This window comes from Xiphophorus couchianus, chromosome 1 (genome assembly GCF_001444195.1).
Source record: "Xiphophorus couchianus chromosome 1, X_couchianus-1.0, whole genome shotgun sequence".
Classification (NCBI taxonomy): Eukaryota; Metazoa; Chordata; class Actinopteri; order Cyprinodontiformes; family Poeciliidae; genus Xiphophorus; species Xiphophorus couchianus.
The window spans coordinates 13,827,945-13,848,694 of record NC_040228.1 but is presented as its reverse complement, the minus strand read 5'-3'; the positions used below and the strand labels follow the sequence as shown (position 1 = coordinate 13,848,694).

General features: G+C 38.0%; 1 protein-coding gene across 2 annotated transcripts in view; it reads left to right on the top strand.

Annotated features, from left to right (window-relative positions):
* cpne5a (copine Va) overlaps positions 1 to 20,750 on the top strand; it is an 83,961-nt gene that overhangs the window by 33,876 nt on the left and 29,335 nt on the right. For both annotated transcript variants that reach the window (XM_028018777.1, XM_028018771.1), the window contains 5 exons: positions 8,155 to 8,218; positions 13,959 to 14,062; positions 14,326 to 14,430; positions 17,859 to 17,900; positions 18,242 to 18,317. In XM_028018777.1, coding sequence (XP_027874578.1) covers positions 8,155 to 8,218; positions 13,959 to 14,062; positions 14,326 to 14,430; positions 17,859 to 17,900; positions 18,242 to 18,317 — 391 coding nt within the window. The remainder of the gene's footprint in view (positions 1 to 8,154; positions 8,219 to 13,958; positions 14,063 to 14,325; positions 14,431 to 17,858; positions 17,901 to 18,241; positions 18,318 to 20,750) is intronic.

Genomic DNA, 20,750 nt, shown 5'->3' with positions numbered 1-20,750 from the left:
AGCACAGATTTAAATAATGAGTGGGAAGTAAAAGAGTTCACTTTTGGTCAAACGAAGAGCCCTAATCCAAGTCCTTTTGACTGTGTAAATGTAGAGATGGTTGCAAGAACATTGTTGATTTTACCTTTTATCGAGATGTTTAGCTGCTCTACTTAAGTGATGAAGCCTTTAATGTCATGGTAGGAATAATGGAGGCTTGGATATCCACTGAAAGATGTACAAAATAACCAGCTGTGGGGTAGAAAACATCTGCATGTTCCTTGTGTTATTACATTCATATTAAGTATAAGTGAAGCATGTGGTGAGCAGTAACAACTCTGCTGAAACTTTGAACCTCCTCACCGACACACCATGATTAGATCATCTAAATATGTAGATAAATGAATATTTAAATGTGTTCCCTCTTACTTTTAGTTTTTAAATTATTTTCTTAAAGCTGTTTGAGAGTGAATACAGACCCATCAAACATTTAAGTTAGTTCGGGGATTCTGTTGTTTTTGCGAGTATTTACAATAATCTTTGAAGTGATTGTTTAAAGAGCTTTTTAACTTGCTTAGCCACATAATTTGATGCTTTACTGTCATGTTTTCACAGTTGTGAACTGATGTATAAACAGACTTAATTACGCTTAGCAGCTTTATGATGCACTGTATTTCCTCTGTGAAGAAACTATGGCGAGCCTAATCCAGGTCAAATATAAGCTTAAGAAAAGCTCACAGATGTCTATTTACTCCAAATCAAACCCATAATTAAATGTGTTGTGCTTTCTGTTTGCCAAAACATTCAAAATATAATCTTTTTAAATTGCTATGTCATGTGGATTTGCTGAGTTTGGACAAAGTGAGTCTTTTCTTAGTTTTCTTCTCAATTATTCTGCAGTACTTACCTGTACTGCATTATAGAAATAAGTCAGTTAAACTCAATAGAGATACTGGAAATGTGTTTTAAATTACTGAAAAACTCAAAATCAAGATTACCCCCAATGTTCCTATCTGTTAATCTATTTCTCTGATTAGTTATCTTCTTTTGGTGTTATTTGAATAACATAAATTTGAATAAAACTTTTTTTTTTCTCCCTGTTTAAATATTCTCAGTAAAATAGTTGAAATACTAAATGATACCTGTATCACCATCAGAAATAAAAATGTTAACAGATATTAGAGCTTTTATCTCCCAAGTGAAACTATGGCCAAAACAGAAACAAATACGTGAATGCTGATACCAATCTACTTTGCTGTGGAAAACTCATTTTTCTAATATTCTTTTTTTTAATGTATTTCCTGTTAATAGTCACAGTATTTTAGTGCAGTTGTGTATGTAACCAAGGACTGGGTTTGCAAATTAGCTTCTGGATAGAAAACCCACACGCAAAACAATGGTTGCTTTGTTTTTTACAAAGTGAACTCTATCCAAATATAACAAACCAACTCTATCCACAAGTTGCTCTAAAGCAAAAAAAAAAAGTTGCTCTAAAGCAGGGTTCTCCAGTTACGTCACAGAGGCGCTGCCCTGCAGCTTTTAAAGGCAACTCTTCTCATAACCACAATCTCCTCAAGTTTTCCAGAGGCCTGGAGAGGAGCTATGCATGTGATTTAGGTGTGATGAAATTATTAATTGCTCACTTTCTCAAAACAGTTGACGCTCCCTGTAGAGTCATAATTTGCCTTTGAACGTCACACACAATTAGGACATTCTGCTGCTTCACTAAATGCCAAATTAGGCTCCAAGGCTTAACACAAACAAGGGCCCCAGTCCAATAATGTGGATTCCTGCTTAGGATGTGGAAAACCTCAACCATGCTGACTGTACAAGAGCTAGCATGGTCCGATGAACCAGAGACTTGTGAGGAATTATCTTGTTGCGGAAAATAAAACGGTGATTTCTTTGCCAACTTGATTTATAGGTTGTACTTACAACTTCAGCATGAAACAAAATCTGAAAAATATCCCTCCTTTGTATGGAAGGGAGAAAGCTATCAGATTTTGAAACTCTGTTGTGCGTGAGGCATTAGCTTTTTGTCTGCATGCTAATAGAGGCATTAAGAGCAAGAGCAAGCAAGGGCAGCGAAGGTTTTTACTCAGCAGGTGAGCGTAGCTGATTTCTTCTAAGCTCAGAGCGCAAGGTCCTCATTTTTGACATGACCATATGGTAATTCTGCTCCGAAGGTCAGAGTTCAACCAGAATCTGCTGCACCATTTAAAAACCTCTTTGTTGGTGAACTGAATCAGGGCAAACCATTGCACCAAGACTTCAATTACTTCTACCTAGTGCCAGAAATGGGGGTTAAAGGTCCTTCGCTCGATACTGACATAACAGCAGTGAAGGAAAAGTGAATCTGCCATGTCTTGATGTTGCTTCCCTGCAAATGGAAAGTTGGATAAAGTGCAACTTTCTTTACAAGAGCAACAACGGAACAAATTTTAAAAACTCATCGATCTCTGATAGAGAAATGTTTTGTTCTTGGCAGGGGCAGCAATGTGTTTAAAAGAATAAGAGTTTTTTCTTTCTGGTAAGCAAGAACACAAGAGCTGTGTTCCTGAGACCTGAGCATGTTTTTCTTATTTATTTATTTTTTTGCATTTAGACAAGAAAGCACCAAATGACTGACAGGATCTCCTAATCTTCTCCTTTACTTTCAAAACAAGTGATTTCTGGATTGCAGGTGGTTGATGAAAGCCTTGTTTATTTAGAATCAAGAAAAAAAAAATCAAACACTATTATAGTAATTAAAGCTGCAGTGTAATTTATGTAATCAAAACATCAACGGCGGTCTTGCAGAACACCCGCAAAAAGAAATGGGACATGTAAGGAACATTTTGAGGATAGCAAATAAGTATTCTTGCATGGTGAATGTTTTCATATTTTGATATGTTGCAATTGCAAACTTAAATGAAGACTATGCTTTTTAAAAATTTGTAGAAGTATAAATCTGAAAAGTGTGGTGTGCAAAAGTTGCTTAAAAGCCAGATTTTAATATGGATGACTAAACGTTTTCCTGTCAATCGTTCAATCGCACTTTTCATCTATGCAGTTCCTCCAGATTCATCAAGATCTGCTTCTTTGCATAATGTGGTCCTAGCTCTGGCTGCTTGTTTTTGTGGATGGTCACGTCTGGACAGGTTGGCATTTGTGCAGTATTCTTTGCACCGTACCTGAAAAAACAAACAAGCCATAATTTGTTTTTTTTTTTTTTTTTTTTTTGCACCTCTCTTTTCTTTCATAATAGATTTTCTTCTTACTTGGCTTGAGCTCATTCTGCCAAACGTTCAAAGTGCTTTTATACAGGATGCTGCCGGCTGTTACCTTTCCTTAAACACAAACAGGAGCTCATTTTGTATTACCAGAGCGGAGCCGCGCTCTTTACCTCTCTGAGAACCACAGTTTGTTTCCTCTGGTGTCATTTAGAATTAGTCAACGCACTTTTCATCATCTTTTTTTTTTAATCCTGCAGAGGTGAGGGATTATGAATGCTTATCAAGGTATGTAGATCAGGGGGATTAGAGGCATAATCCCATTTAAACCCACATAGAGTTTTGGGAACCCTCTCTAATTCTGTTCAGCTACGATTTGCCCACTGCCCCAAACATTTACAGTGGCACAAAGTCAAATCAGCTGCTGTGGCCTTTTTTGTTGCTCTCTGAATCTACTCAAAACAGTTTGATTTCATGATAGTGTTATGTTGGTTATGATTTCCCCGTTTTTGTTTTTGTCACACCAATAATTTTTAATTGTCAAACAAACTGTAATATCAGACAAAAATAACCAGAATAAATAAAAAGGAAGTTTTCAAATGATAGTTTCATTTTCTAAGGGAAAAATTGCTATCCAAACCAACCTGACCCAATGTCAAAGCTAACTAGTCCACTGGTTAAGTCATGAATTAACCACGATTGTTTACATTTTAATGGTTTTGACTAGCTGTAAAATTAAGAAATGTCTTAGATACTACCTGCTGGATAGCATGAAGAAGGCTAGAAGTTCTCAAAAAGCATGATCATGCATCTAAAGAAATTCAAGAAGTGATTGGAAGCAAAGTTATTGACATTCATTAATATGGAAAGAGTTACAATGGAATTTAACAGTGGTTAACCTTCCCAGCAGTGGCCATCTTACCAAAAGTACCAAGAGGATTAATCTAGGAAGTCACAAAACACAGAGCAACATCTAAACCCTGCAGGCCTCAGTTAAGGTTGGTCTTCATTATTCAGCAATAAGAAAGATGCTGATCAAAAAATGGCCTCCATGGGAGAGTTGTAAGCTAAATTACCACTGCTGACAAAACAGAACACAAAAAATGTCTCACATTTTCTATCAAAACATTGTAAATATCCATATTCTGTACTCTTATCACACAAATTTGAAACTTTTTGGAAGGGGTGTGTCTTGTCACATCTGGTTTGAAAATAACAACAAAAAAGAGAGAAACAGTCAAACATAACGGTGCTAATCTGATGTTTGCTGTTTAGGACCTACATGCCACAATTCTGCTTCTCTCTGTACCAGAAAATATATCAGGCCATCAGCTTGAGATTTAACTTGGGCAGTCATCCAAAGCACACCAACCAATCCATCACTGACAATAATAGAGAAAAGAGAGATTTCTCAGTGGCCTGCCTAGTGAATATCACCTTAAACACGAAAAAATGTGAAATGGGCTTGACTTAAAACACTTTGGCATAAAGGAGTGGGGAAAATCTGTACCCAAAGAGATTTTTTTCCCCCAGATATTGCAACTCAGGTTGGTTTTCACCAAGGATGGCACATTATGTTCAGGTTAAAGAGGTCCATGATGATTTGGGTTGTTTATCCCCTTCCATAAAAGAAAACTATAATCATATTTAGACTATAGACTATATTTTGTATACTTGAAAATAGTATAATTTTAAAATTAGTTTGAGAATCTAAAACATTAATTTAACACCCAGGAGAAAACAGAATAACATGCTTCATCCCAAAGAGCTTGTCGAGCCTTATCAAACACTTTTTTACGGTTCTGTTTACATTCTGCTTGTTATCCCGTCGCTGCCCAGAACAATCACTAATTTCTTTTGGGAAAATAAAACAATCAAATCATTTTCTCCTGTTAATTCCAAGTGCAATTGCTCCTACCCCACAAAACAATATATTTAATAAGCTCATCTCTACTTGAATGTAAAATTACAAAAATAATGCTTTTTGCTGTTATTCCATTTCATAACCAAACATAAAAAAACAAACCCAGCAACTACTGCACCGTGAAAGGATAATTTTCTTTTTGTTGGATTCTTCCTCATCTCACTGAGAGGATGATCCGCCCTCACTTTTGTATGCGTGACACGTTTCTGGGCTGTTAAATATCAAGACCATTCTTCATCCTAATGACCTAATGTGAACTGCATCATCAATAGCTTCCTTTTCCCTCTTTGGACTTTAAACTCACGCACCTCCATCTATCTCAGCCCCACACTGTCAGGGAACGGAAAACGGAGGCTTTGTAAATAACAGTTGCTTTGCAATGACCTCTGGATGGAAAATTATAGATGCCTCGCACCGAGCCTGAATACCTGCAACATTAATGACTATTATCATGCATGTGCTCTTGCTTGGCAAAAAGAGAGCACAAGTTTTCTTTGTACAATCTCAAAACAAAAGGTTTGCCAGGAGACTGCAATGAGCTGAAATATGCCGCTTGATCTGTTTCGATTCACTTCATCAAACAGAGACCCTGTCAGGACCGCTGCAGCTACCTTTCTGTTTCAGCATTAGTGACAAGCATGACAGCTGTTCTTCCTGTTGCTTGTTTTGCTGATGAAGGACGATTCTGTACTATGAGGTCCTGTTTCATTCCTGTCTTCTCCTGTCTGTCTTCCTCACGGGGATTTGTTTGATTTCGTGAATTTCTGCTGAAAGGTGATGGCAGACGTGAAGCTGCTCTGAGTGTAAACACGAGGCATGCTAAGGCCTTCAGGCAGAATCAATAAACATTGTGCGCGTTGGTGTGTTGCATTGGGTTGGTCAGGACCATATGGCACAGAATCTGTTGGATGCAAACAGGAACTTGTAGAGTGACTGTATGAATTATGGAGCAATGCAAATGGTGTTGGGCATTGCAGCGCCTCAAAATTATGGCACCTTCTGAAACACATTACTGTCTTAAATTAAGTGTCAATGCCTCAGCTATGTTCTTCTTGATTCTTAATATATATATATACTTCTTTATGATTTATTGTGTTATTTTAGTCCAAATTTCACAAATCAAAATTTTTACTAAGAAAGTGAGCTTAGACATACAAAAACATACATTTCAATGCATAGACTTTCTGCTGTTCTTGAATGTTCTGCCCAGATGTCCTCTGACTGGATTCAAATAAATATTCAAATGTTCCGACGTACAGCTGCGTAGATTCCCCCAGCATTCGCCCTGTTCATGAACAGAAAGCAAGACCACCTCTTTGCATTTCAAACCGTTTCATCATCATCATCATCATCATCATCATCATCGTTTTTCCCCCCAAAGATTTGTCAGTGAATGAATGTGTAGAGGTCTGTTTGTGCAAGAGCTTACACATCACCAAAAGTCCAATCTCGTAAGGAAACCTGCGAAGAGTCACGTGCCAGACACGTCAGTAAATAAGGAGCTATTTATGCACTCAGCTTGTGCTTGCTCTTCACATTTTAACAAGAAGGCGCCGGAGAAAATGCGGTGTTCAATAATGCATGACTAATTTAAAAGACCATTGGCCTTTCGGTACCTGCTCACTTATCGGCGCCTGAGATGAGTGTGGTTCGTCTTGACACAATTCTTGAGCATTCACTTGATTTTAATTCCCAGTTTGATGGGAGCGCTGGCAATTGCTTTGATTTTTAAGGAGATAAGTTGGCCTATATTGCTGTGTTTACTGGGTTTATCGCCGAGCATTTTACGGACTCTTTGATGTGTGAATGGTTGGAGGAGTGAAACATCGATAATTCAGGGAAAGTTAATTCACCTTGAGTGGAGTCTCCGCGGACCTTAAAAGACAGAGCGTGCGAATTAAATATGTCTGCCCTCCGAATACAGCGGCCTTACTTCACACATTTCCTCCACAAAGATAGTGCAGCACTTAAAACTGATTCCTTAGGATGCAGGATCTATGGAGAGGTATTGATCAAACTTGACGCCTTAGAGAGCTGATTTACTTTAATGGTGCGTTTTACTAGATGTGTTACAGGACTGGATATTGAGAGAAACCATAGTCGAATCAGCTGAAACTGTAAAACTGGCAGTAATGGCAACATTTCTTGTGCAGGCGGATAAGAAAGAGAGACGCACTCTTCCTTTCCTAATAGTCTTTTTTGTCTAACCCATTCTCAAATGTTTAGAAGCTGAAAGTTTGAGCTTTTTGCAATGCAAGCCTCTATTTCTGCAGTGACAAACTGCTTCTGGTTCAGACGGACAGAATCTAGCGTTAGGTGACAGCCACGTCAGCTGTCACAGCTTGACGAGGATCTGCAGCAAGTTTGACCTTTTAATGATTGGACTCCAGCTAAGGCCACAGCAGGACTTGCATGTAATTTCCCTCTTTACTCTAAAAAGATGACAGGATGTCAGCAGCGGGAGAGCTACTGTATGATTGATAAATTGAAAATCCATTTTGTTCTGCTCTCAATTAAATTTAGTTAACATATTATTCACAAGTGCATGAAGTGTTGAAATATGGCAAGTCACCTCATAAAAATGTTACAAAAATGTTCAAAATATTGCATGAATTGACTCATATGTTAGTTAGCTGAAATATTACAAGAAGGTTCCCAAACAAGGTGAGATATGGAAACACATCTGGGCAGAGACCCTTCGATTTGCTGCTAGATAAGGCAAAGATAAACACATGCAACTCTTAAAAGCTTCAAAATTATAGCTAAACTAGGGTAATAGTAATTTACGATAATCTGTAGAAAAAAAAACTAAACTTTTTCACAAAAAAGAATAAAGAAGTCAGAACTACAAGAAAAAGTAAAACATGTCCCTGGAAATTCTAACTCTCTGTCAGATTTTATAGAGAAGAATTTTTTGGGAAGATTGTGCTACAATAAAAAGCCTCCAAGAGCCAAGTTGCAAAAATGTAAGGGTGCACAGTGGATCGTTGAAGCTGCTTTTATTAAAAGTTTAAATGATTCGTTTTTTTCCCCCCACAGGGGCATACCTGGGAAGACATGTGGAACCATAATCTTATCAGCTGAAGAGCTTGGAAACTGCAGAGTAAGTCCAAAAAGTTTTGACTGGTTTACTTACCAATTTCTTTTACAATAAATGCTTTCCAGAGGAGATTTTTTTTAATCCATCCACCTAAACAAAGGCACATCAGGCTGTATGACACATAAAGTGGTGCGAATGCATGTTTAGCAATGCCCACACGCCTTTGTGAAGCGGGATGTTTTATATCTCTGCCGTCGGTGAGATGTATCGTATCATAAATGTTCTCATTAAACGAGCAGGGTACGCCGTGTTGCCAAGCGAAAGCGTTTGTCATTTGCAAATTGTGTACCTAGTGAATATGCTACAAGCATGAATTGTTATTTAATGAGACCGCCTTTCTTCCAATCACTAAATTGGACCTTTACTCTGCTGTGTGGTGTTAATCCATGAGTCCACATTAATAACCAGTGTCTGGTAATACTCACTGGCTTTCTCTCCTCAGTGCTAAATGAAGATAGTAAATAACAGCATTATAGTTGTGCCAGCATAGCAGCAGAGAGCAGTAAGATATTCTGGGCAGCACTACTGGGCCTCCCTTTGAGGTTGTACAGTAACCCATTAAGTGACCATATTCTTGTTTTATTGCACCACATAACGTGTAATACTCTGAGAGTTCAAAGCTATGTTAATTCCCTTGTACTTTCATTGAGTTTGACTGCAGTTTTACCTGACCTGACTTGTCTTACTTTGTTTTAAATAGTCTTCTGTTAGGAAGAGGCAGATCAGATTGATGCAGATAATGAACCTGCCATGATAAGCTGCCCTGTTACACTCCTGTGTCGGCGCTCATGCTCATTGAAGGACCGCTGTGAGTTATCAGGTGCATTGCGTCTGCGATGATGGCGGTTAGCAACATCAGTGCAAAGCACCTCTTCAGGAGGCGAATTAGTAATATAAATGCAAATGATCATTACCGGTACAAATGACTGTTTCTGGCCAATTAGAGATGGAAAGATGTGCCACTCCAGACCTGCCCTGTTTGCACAGATTTTAACCCTGAAAGACATTATTACCTCGGCAGCTTGAGAAAGTGTAGTTAGAATAAAAACCAGATAAGTAGATGTGAAGATGCTGCTGTCGGTGATGTCCCACATGACTGAAATGTGATGGTTTAGGATTCCTACCGTCCATCTGGATAGTGTTTATCAAGTAATCCGCCTGTGACCAATAAGTCGGCAGCTGAGGTGCTGCTTTGCCTGCAGCTCTTATTTAAGGAAAATTGAGCGGAGTGGGAATCAACGGAAGGAAGTTCTGCAGGGTTGGCTCGAGCCTTCGTGGTGGATTTGCCAGGTATCATTAGACAGAGCAACAGGCTTTGCATGGATCAAAGACTTCCTCCTGGTTTGCTCCTGCACACATGAGCATTGGTTGGCCTGCTTTCAGATCTTCCTCCTGGTCTCTCTGCAGCTCCTTCTGGTTTAAATTTTAAGAAAACCTCTTTGCATATTCCAGCTGCAAACCACAGTGCACACCACAAATGAATTGGGCATAGCAAGTAGAGAATTTAAGGAAAGTTCAATGCAGGATTTATATGGTAGAAAAGCAGATATTAAGCTTTATTCTGAAGGATAATGCTAATAAAAATATTAGGCACATATTAAGAGATATAATTCATACATATTTTACAAACAACAGCGCCACCTTGAAAAGGAATGTGTATATTCCCTTCAATTTTTCAAATGTTGTCACATTAAATTAAGCCCAAAATGTAATATTATTTTTTACAGATTTTTTTTCTTTTTAGATAAATCAGTTGTACATTAACAGCTTCTAGTCTTTTGAATTATGTTGTTACCAATTTTACCCATGCAGTCAGATTTGACGGTCTGTATGTTTAAACATCAACCTTATGACAGATTCTCAGTTGGATTTAGGTTTGGGATTTTATTGAAACATTATAATGTACCAATAATGTTTAGGTATATTATATAAAAATTGTTTCATAAAGTAACCCCAATTTGAAACTTTGCCAAACACTTTTTAGACATTTATAGAACAGCTGCATTTATACTGACATTTAATTACTCACACAGATTTTATTTACGCTTTAGGTAACTTTCGAAACCATTGGTTGTACTGAATTTTATTTAGTAGTATCACAGTAACGTTGGATACATATAAATAGCATACTTTCCAAAGTTTTATTAGTAAAAAAAATTTATTAAAATGCTGACTTTTTATTACTTCTACATCAGAATCATTTATTGCTTTTGTTTATCTCTTATATAAAACCCCCCAAGATGCATTGATGCCTGTGGTTGTGTAAAGTAAAAACGTTAAAGGAATATGAATACTTCTGCATTATGGGAGGCATGCTCTCAGTTGTATCCCTTTGTGTTTGTTATGAATAAAGCAACACCAGAAAGTCAATCATGGATGATAAAAACAGAAATTACTGCATACCCCTGCACTAAACCCTATTTTCTGAATGATTGTTATGATTATGTCAGGTGTTTTTCTTATGCAAATATTTCCAGTGTTGTACTGAATTCAAATTGTCAAATGTCGCTCTGTGCATACACTTTCTTTCATTGACCAAACTCATCCTCACATTTGTAGAAATCCTCCTCCTCTGTCTTTCATTCATCATGGACAAATGCAAACAGAGGAAATGAATTGATGCGTGAAACATACAAAAGAGCTGCGTTAATGTCCATATAATGCTTTGGCACGTGATTCACTGGGTGATTCACTGCACTCTGCTATCCTGAAGACGCCATGGAAGCTTATGTAACATGCATTCAGGTTTTGTCTGACTTGCTTTGTGGCCCTTTGAAAGGAGAGCCCCACTTTGGGAAACTGACAGGGAGCATCGCTCTGCCACTTATCCTGTGCGGCGGCGCTATCTGGATAAAGCAGAGAAAAGCATGCAGACTGCACTCTGTATTCCCCTGCTACAGCTGCTGAACCTCAGTGGCTGAAATGAATGTTCTGCTTTTTTCCTCACTTAATGAGGGAAAACTGCACAGCACCAAAGTGGGTATGTGTTATTTGCACCTAATGAGGGCTTAAGGCGCACCGTTGCCATGATAGTTTGATTGTAGAGGTTGCATCAGGGTTGTTGCATGGTGGGTTTTGGACAGCTCCAAAGGGCTTTGGTGACTGACGCAAGCAAACTCTTTTGCTATGCTGCATTATTTGTATAAATAGACCTAATGGGAACATGTGAAATAAGATGTTCTTGTGAAAAGCCACCAAGGGACAGCTTGACATAGTTTAGGTTTTAAAATGCACATGGGTTTCTCCATAGGTTTGGTTCCCATCAGCACTCCCCCTACCGTTTTTGCTAGCTGGTTAAAAAAGATGATAATTGAAAATGACGCAAGGAAATGAAAGTAGAAGAACAGCAGCCACTTTAGCTGACAGCATGGGCTGTTTTAAAGAGCTTTTCTCTATCACACCATAATCTGTGCTGATTTGAAAAATCAAAAATTATTATTGGAACAAAAGAGTCAGATAACGGAGTTAGCTCATTTTGAGCAGGATACTCCGAAGTGTTTTCATGCAGGAGGGGAATTCACTTTTCTTTCTCTGCAGTTGCCTTAACAGAGCAGTCGGGTCGGTGCTGCATCTGTGTCTGAGGGCTGTGATAGGGGTTAGTGTGAGGCAGGTCACAGACGGATCGTGCCGCACTGATGTGGGTCAAAGCAATCAATAGAGGCCGTGTTCAACACATTGCTGATTCAGATCAAATAGCAGCATCAAAAGCTAGAAGCCTGTGAACGTGCATGGTAAAAATAGCAGCTCTTACATTCCCATATGCAAGAAGCACTTATTCTTGAATGTTTCTCAGTGTGTCTTAAAGAAATATGCGTGCAACCCATAAATCACAATGATAATAAAAAATTATTTATTCAGTCAATTGAAATAGTGAAACTGCAGGTCCATAAACGATAATGTACACTCTTTTCTTTCTTTTTCAATTTTGCTTATCTGTCTCGGGTGAATGATTTAAGTAATCAAACAAATTTTATTATCAGACAAAATACCATTTTTAGATTATGATTCAATTTATAAAGGAAGCAAATACCCATCCAAACCACTGTAACCATGAATGTAAAAGGAATTGGTCCATGTAATATTAAGAATAAGTTTGCTTTGCCATTTTTTCAAAGCTAAGTTCAGTTTCACTGGACACACCCAGGCCTGATTACTGCCAGGTGAGTAAAATTAAGAAGTTAGTAAACAGTTACCTAATAACAATTTGATAACTTGATAAAGTCTAAAAATGTCCAAAAGCTCAAAGCATGCTCCAATCTAAAGTAACTGAAGAATAGACAAAAACATTCATCAGTCTTGAAAGGGTTGTAAAACTATTTCTGAGGCTTTAAGACTTGACTAAACTCCAGTGAGAGACATTATCTACAAATGGAAAACAAAACATTTAACACTAATAAATCTTCCCAGGAGCAGCTGACCAACCAAAATTATTCCAGTAGTACACAGATGTCTCATAAACAGGTCACAAAAGAACCCAGAGTCACATCTAATCTGACCCAGAGTCAGATTTCACCTGTCTTAGTAAAAGCTCATTGTTCATGACTCAACAAGAAGAAAGAGACCGAGCAACAACAGCAACCATGGGAGAGTTACGATATGAAAAATATTGTTGACCAAAAAGAACACTCAAGATCTCAACAAATATAATTATAATAATTCCAGCCTTTCAGTGAACAACGAATTGCAAGACTTTGGGGAAAATAGTTTTGTTGGCTGATGAAATATTTCAGAAAGTGTCATGCAGAGGTTTCTTCTAATTTTTTCATTTTGACTGACAGGGTCAGAAAATCCCATCATAGTATATTTGCACCTGTTTTAAAATCATAATAATGACAAATTCAGTTGCATGTAATTTTCATTCAGTTTAATTAGTCAGGCTGGACAAAGAATCCACATTGTGCCTTGTACAAATGTATGGAAGTGTTTTAAAGTGGTAGCAATTTCAAATATGTCTGGTTTAATTTGGCGTAATCTGAAAAGAGCCAATTGATGCTCAAAAATATATAAAAAAAATATTTGGTGATACCAGAGTTATGTGAAACGCATGTGAAATGTATCTTATTTAAGACAAAACTTTCCCTTTTAAGGTTTTTACCTGCCTTGACATTTAATACTTGACTAGTTTCTTACCAAAGCTTAAATAGTGATGACCTGAAGTTTGTTAGTGACCATCAATAAGGTCACTTTTTTCCTCATGTGATCATTTAAGTGTCCAACGCTTTATCATCCTGGAATGCAAGCTCATATTTAGAATATAGAGAAACTATCAGGAATCAAGAGAGCTGGGACGCAAAGAGATTGTCCTTAATCCAGCAGTGAACAATGAATTGGTGCCTAAATGAGTATAATTATTTTAATACCAGCCTTTCTAGTGTATTGTTGGCTGTAGTTTCATATTCAGCTCCCAGCCTATTACTGCATGTACGAGGTTTTAGAATCTGTTTCTGTGCCTCATATTGTTACTATTATTATACTGAACACAAAAGGTATTTTTGATGCAAGCAAGAGTTGCATAATAAAAAATGGTAATGAATGCATTTGTACATTTTCACAAACTAGAACCCAGTGCTTGGTTTTGCTCTGCTCCTATTAGAATTCAGTGAGCATTTTTACCTGTTATTTGGTGCTTCACTGCTTTTATATCTTGGCAAACAGCATGTATAAACAAACAACAGGAGGGACACAGAGGCAAAAGAACAGATTTACAATGTCCTTTACTCTCGCTGTGGTTTTTCCTTTGTAGGATTATGCCACCATGCAGTTCTGTGCCAACAAATTGGATAAAAAGGACTTCTTTGGAAAGTCAGACCCCTTCATGGTCTTCTATAGAAGTAACGAGGATGGCACGTGAGTTTACATCTGGATTCTGCTTCTCTGTGCGGGGATTAAAGCCAGGTTGATGTGCGTAAAGATTCGAGATGAAAGGAGTCGAGTACAGAAGAATTCATACCGAGCCCTCTTTTAACTCAGCTGTGTACATATACAGGCGGACAGAATTGGTCTCAAACACAACAAAGCTGCTGTGGAGAGATTTTTTTCTATATCCTGGTTTTGTTTTGAAGCTCTGTGCTTCTTCAGGATTGTAAGTTTCTGTTGATCTTCTGCTCCAGATTTACAATTTGTCACAAGACCGAGGTGGTGAAGAATACCCTGAATCCTGTGTGGGAGCCCTTTTCCATCCCTGTCAGAGCACTCTGCAATGGGGACTATGAAAGGTAGGTTGACTGGTCTCGCACAGCTAATGTTAAATAATACAGTCATACCCAAACAAACTGCAGAGGTCTGAGTTTTTAAACAAAACCTAACTCTCACATTGTTGCGATCCACATAATTTAAACACACCAATGACTAAAATCATCTGATTATTTCCTTCACCAGCCCTGATGTGTTATGAAGTCATTGAAAACTAAAAATGCTCCTTTTTTATTGATCAGTGAATGCATAATAGCGAAGTGCTAATAGGTTATGCTGACAACAGCAAAGTTAGCGTACAAGGTCTGCTTGGAAAACAATTGACAGCTAGTAATGCTAATCATAGTAGTTGTAGATGATGGAGACAGCTGAAAATGTCAATGTAAAGTTCGAGAGCCACTGTGTGTTTTGTCAAGCAGAGAGCAATATATCATGCAACTCGTTTTATCAATCAATCAAGTTTATTTGTATAGCACATTTCAGCAACAAGGCAGTTCAAAGTGCCTTACATCATGAAAACACAAAAAACAGTGTAGGGACTTTAGAACTGGTGTTATGTGCTCTTTCTTCCTAGTTTTAGTCAGAACACAGGCAGCAGCGTTCTGGATCAGCTGCAGCTCTGATTGATTTTCTAGGCAGAGCTATGAGGATTGTTGCAGTCATCAATGCAACTAAAGATAAACGCCTGGATGAGTTTCTCTAGATCTAGCTGGGATTTTTAGTTGGGTTTTATTTGTAGTGATACCTCTGTCCTCGCCTATCCGTTGCTTTTGTCCTCGCCTATCCGTTGCTACGCAATTGCACTTGATTCTCATCTCCCTTCAATGCCCCGTCTACGCTTCCTCCCATTGAGCTTGATTTCTTTAGTAGAATTTCAACCAGGCCAATCAGGAAACAGAAGAAGTTGTGAAAGATGACATTGATTTTCTGCACTGTTTCAGAATTGTAGTCCTGTAGTTTTGGCATCAGAACTGGAGGACGTGAACGAAGCTGTTCAGTAATTAACATTAACAGTCATCTCCTTCAGCTCAGCTCTTCTCCTTTCGCACTGGAGGATGGTTGTTTACAGATCTGGCAACTTCAGATAAACTTCATCATGAGCATTATATCAGCGATTGAAATTAGGTAAAACTTAAACTGTATCCATGCCACCAACAAGTAAATGTCTCTCAATAGCAAAGGGTCCAGGACCTTTATTTGAAGCATAATCTGGAGGACTTTATTAAATTTGTTAATTTCCAGTGACTCAAAAGACACAGAAGTGATTGGAAATTGGCTGCAAACTTTCTGATCGATGCATCTCTAATAGTAAATGGAAAAATGCATCAAATTCAAGTTTGAGTCAATTTTTTTGCTTCACTGTTCCATAAACGCCTCTCTCTCTTTGCAAATCCTACTTCCCCCCATCTGCTCATTCAGTCACCCACAAACAGTGGAAACCTTTCAGCATTTCACATCTCTTATTGGCAGCGGCATCTACCATCTTATCTGCGTCTTTTCATGGCAAACCGCCGCCTTCCAAGGCACCCGAGCAGCAGTAGGAGTTTTGACAGGAAAATAAGAAATAAGAGGATAAACAAAGATAGTGAGAGAGAGTGGCTGCACTTGTTGTTCTGTGGATGTTGACAGTGGGTTGGGATAAACAGAAGAGCCTGACATCGTATGTCCATGTGTATGTGTGTGTGTCGAATCATCAAAGTGTGTAGGAGCAGATATTCATGAGAGTGAAAGAGAACATGTTAAACTTTGCCCTCTTCACCACACCAGGTGTCAACGAAGGTTCCCCGTTTCAATGTTTCGATCCTGCCTCTGCTCACCTGTCCAGAGAAACTAATTGGGTCAGACAGATGGAGCAGAGGCATGAAAGACGTCTGATTCCCTTTGAGGCTTTATACGGCACAAGAAACCCCTAGCAATTTAGGCTCTACTCACTTTTATCACAAAATATTGATAGTTTGGTCTGCTGTGGTTTTTTTCTGTTCTGAATTTAGTTAGCACCATTTAAAATTCAGTGTAAAATGTAATTTTCTCTTAGTGATCCTGTTTAAAAATATATATTTTTATGTTTTATTCTTTAAGGACAAATTGGTTGTATGTTTAAGGTTGATGTCTGTCTGGAAGGTGAACCTCAAACAAAGGACGATTTATTTTTTATTATTATTTTTGTCACCTTGAACAGATTTTTTTACAGGCTTGGTGCTGTATTTAAATCCATTTACCTCCCATGAACTTCCTGAGTCCCTGTTGGATAAATTTTGACCTGATCTTATCACAGCACCTTTTTGTTGTTTCCCCCACACAGCTTGTGGCAAACTGCAGACGGGACTTCACGTAGCTTTCTTTCAACGTTGGCTTTCGTCGTTTCGTTTTTCCCACATGAACTGTGACTCTTTGAAGCTTCTTCAGAGTTATCATGGGCCTCATCACTGCTTGTATCATTTGTCTGGCCGGCCATGTTTTGCAGTTGTGCCATGCCCTTTCCATTTACAAATGATGAGTTGAACAGGTTTGGTTATTGTTTTATAATAAAAAGTCTCTGCAGTTTTATCTGTGACTGATGTTTCTTCATGATGCTGATAGTTCTCCTTTCCCCTTTGACACCTTTGCAGAAACACACAGTTGTACTACCTTTCTGAGTTACGCTACTTCTAAAAAAGCAATTAGTTTCACTGAATTTTACTAGATAGATATTGGAGTGAAGTACCTGGATACATGTTTATAACAACAAGTGTAAAGGTTGCAGGTATATGAATAATTTTTGCAAAGCACTGTAGGTTAAATACTTCTTGTTACTTTTGTTCCATGTTTCTCATGTTTTTCTACAGTAAAAATCAAGATAATGACAAGATCACAATGATAAGGAGGACGTACACTCTGCTCTCTGCAATCACATCTTTCAGCCTTGTGCGAATCTGATAAAACTCTTGTAATCACTTGGCTCCGTTAGTGATCAGAAAGTGGAATCGCTCTCATTTCTACTCCAGCGAGCAATACGAGAGTGAAATTGATTGGGGACTGCAACTGAAGCTAAGGAGGTGCTCTAAGTCTCTTCTTGGAACCGATAACTATTTCAATGCCAACTCATCACCAGCCTGAAGTTATCCGTAGTGTCAACATGCATTAGAAGTTTCTCCCATGGTGTCCAAAAATTAGCTTTTTCCTACTCTGATTCGGAAAAAATGTTCAAACAGTAATTAGAGAATAGATTCACAATAAAAAGATTGGATTAAACAACTTTATAATGTCGGTAAACGGTGCAGACAGAATGAGTTCAGGTCAGAATTAGCAGGGCGGCCCTCTGTCATCCCGTCTTCTTTTGGACTCACTGAGACATGATTGACAGCAGCTTTGAATTTGTATTGCTTCCTAAATACCATACCTTCTTGCTGGCATCCCAGTTGGAACTCATTATGGAAATGAACTCTTTTGTCTTGCTGTGGTGTCTTCACAGGACAATCAAGGTGGAGGTGTATGACTGGGACAGAGATGGGAGGTAATGATCAACATCAATTTGTAAAACTCTCATTGTACTTTGTTTCAACACTTTTTTTTAATCAAATGTTGTAATGAATCAACTATTTTAACATCTTATTTAAATGTTTTGTACAGTAGAGTATTAATTTACATCCTCTATGTTCTGTCACTCCATGTTATGATTGTTTATGAAATAGCTTTAAACCTGAACTTCTATTTCTGCAACTAGTTTTACAAGTACTGAAAATAATTTACAGACTAAAGATTAGAAGGTTTGTTTTTCAGAAGTTGTGCTATGGTTTTTTCCACTAAATTCATCGTTCTCATGACACACTTTTTGTGGGTTTTTTTTCCCACCAGTCACGATTTCATTGGTGAATTCACAACAAGCTACAAAGAGCTATGCAGAGGCCAGAGCCAGTTAAATCTATATGAGGTGAGTGGAGATGGAAAAAAAAGTGACAGTTTTCTACACATTTGCCCATGAAACCTCTAGAATAATTAGTGAATGTAGTTCCAGGCTTCCTCTTGAGTATTGTTTGATGTCTTGTCATGGTGTTCCCCTGCTTTAAATAGCTTAGACATAGAATCCAGGTCATAATGCAAACCTGACCCATTTATTTCAAACTCTAAAGGGATGATGACTCCATTTGTTCAGCAGAACAATTTTCTTCATTCACCCTCCATGTCGTTACAAATAAGAGGCACACCAAGCCAACGGTGGATTAAAATAGGTTACATGGTAACTGCTGCACAATGACAGCAGCCATTTTGGCCATTTTGCTGCTCGGTACTCAAGAAACCTAAAAAATCATCGTCCCCAGAAACTCAGGGAAGTCTTATTTGATACCAATAAATTAGTTAATTCTTGGAAATACTGATATCAAAAACACACATTCTCATTTTATCCTCAACCCGGTAAACATTGAAGACAACGTAGCTAAACAGACCTGTCGAGGATTTCTACTGTATGTAGTGAAAATACAAACAAAGAAGTAGAGCCACATAGCTGCTTGACAGGACTTACTCCTCGACCTGTTTAACATTTTGCAACATTATAACCTCAAACTTCACAGTATCTTATTTGGATTGTATCTGACAGACCGACACAAAGTAGTGAAAACATTTCCATTTCTCTCTTGGTTATGTCTCTAACAGCTTCACACATCTAGAAACTGGAAGTTTTGTTGTTTCTTTTGTGCAAGTTAGCTGAAACTCAGTCAGATTGGATGAAGAGCATCCATAGCATGCAACTTTCTAGTTATGATACAAATAGCTCATTGGATTTTGGTATGGACTTTGACTGGACCCTTCTAACAATCAATATACTTTGAACCAAACCACTCAATTATAGCTCCTTCAGTATTTTTAGGATCCTTGTCCAGCTGGAAGTTGAACCTCTGGCCCAGTTAAAGAAATGCATCCTCATAGCCTTGCCACCACCATGTTTAACTTTGAAAATGCTGTTTTCAGGATGATGCACATTGTTAGTTTTCAGTTGCATGTAGCAGTTTCCACGTAAACCAAAACCACAAATGTTTACCAGATATTTTCTTCTGCATGTTTAAAGTGTCTCTAGTTGTGGCAAACTAGAGTCAGGACTTCTAATGGTCTTATTTGTTGTATAAAAAGAAAATTTGCTTTAGGTGCAATAAATGGTTGTCCGGTCAACACATCATCCCACCCAGGCTGCAGACCTCTATCGTTCCTCCACAGCCTCCATGAACAATAAGCAGATGGACTCCTTTTACTAATTACATGAGCTGAAAGCAGTGGTTTTGGTCTTTCACAGGTCAAAGGGCTGCGTACGTGTGGTACATCAGAGTATTATTTGTGAAAATTTCCTTCAAATTCCAGATTACATGTTTTACCGTTTTCACCAGGACTCCCCCATAGAAGAGATCCTTTATCTCAATTGAAAGGCTTTTCAACAAAAATGAACAATTATGGACTACTTTGTCAAAGTAACATCAAAATATTCCAATAAAATTCATTGAATGACAAAATATGAAAAGTTTTAAGAAATATGAATACCTTTGCAGTGCTTTGGATTTATTTACTTGGAAAACCAGGTTTGGTGTAACCTGCCATATTAAAGCAGTCTTTGATCCAGCTACGGAAAGTGGCCAATCTAAAAAAAAAAAAAAAAAAAAAAAAAAAAAGAAAAGTAGCAGGTGAAAATACAATGTATTGGGTTTGAAAAAGTGGATGCAGAAAGAGTGAGGATCCTGCAGAACTACTTGTTTTACAGTGCCAACATGGCTCACAGAGGCACATTCAATAAGAGCTGACCTCAATTTAATTAGAAAAGGAAGTACACCAGTGTCTTAAAGCTGCTATGGACCAGAACAGTGATGAAGAGTTCCTGAAGTACTTTAAGGATGCCTATAAAAGAATCAAGCTTCCTTTTTTATCCATGGATGAAAAAAGACTTTGAATAGGTAACAAGTTACAATGTTCAGCTTTATTCACACTCAACCTGACATGCACAAAGCTCATAAGCATTAACTCTACAAGCTGCTATGTTAGGGGGATAATAAAAGCTGGCTGAATTGCATGTGATATTTTTTTTTGACATAACCTGAGCTCAGACAGTAGAGGCTTTAGTGCTATAAGGCATGATCTTTGTGGTGAAAACTATTTTTAGAAACCATAGAGAAGAGACAGAAAGTTTTCTTCAGGCCGATGGTTTATGTTTGTGCACAAACGCATAGATTAATCAGCAGACTCATTTGACCTTGTTCTCTCGGTTACATTCTTGTTTGGCTGCAAGCTCTTAATGCAACTTTGATTAAAGGGGGAAAAAATACAGTAATTTCTCTTCTCGCTGCGCTTATCACCTGTTTTTGACCACTTTCCTGCCCACATT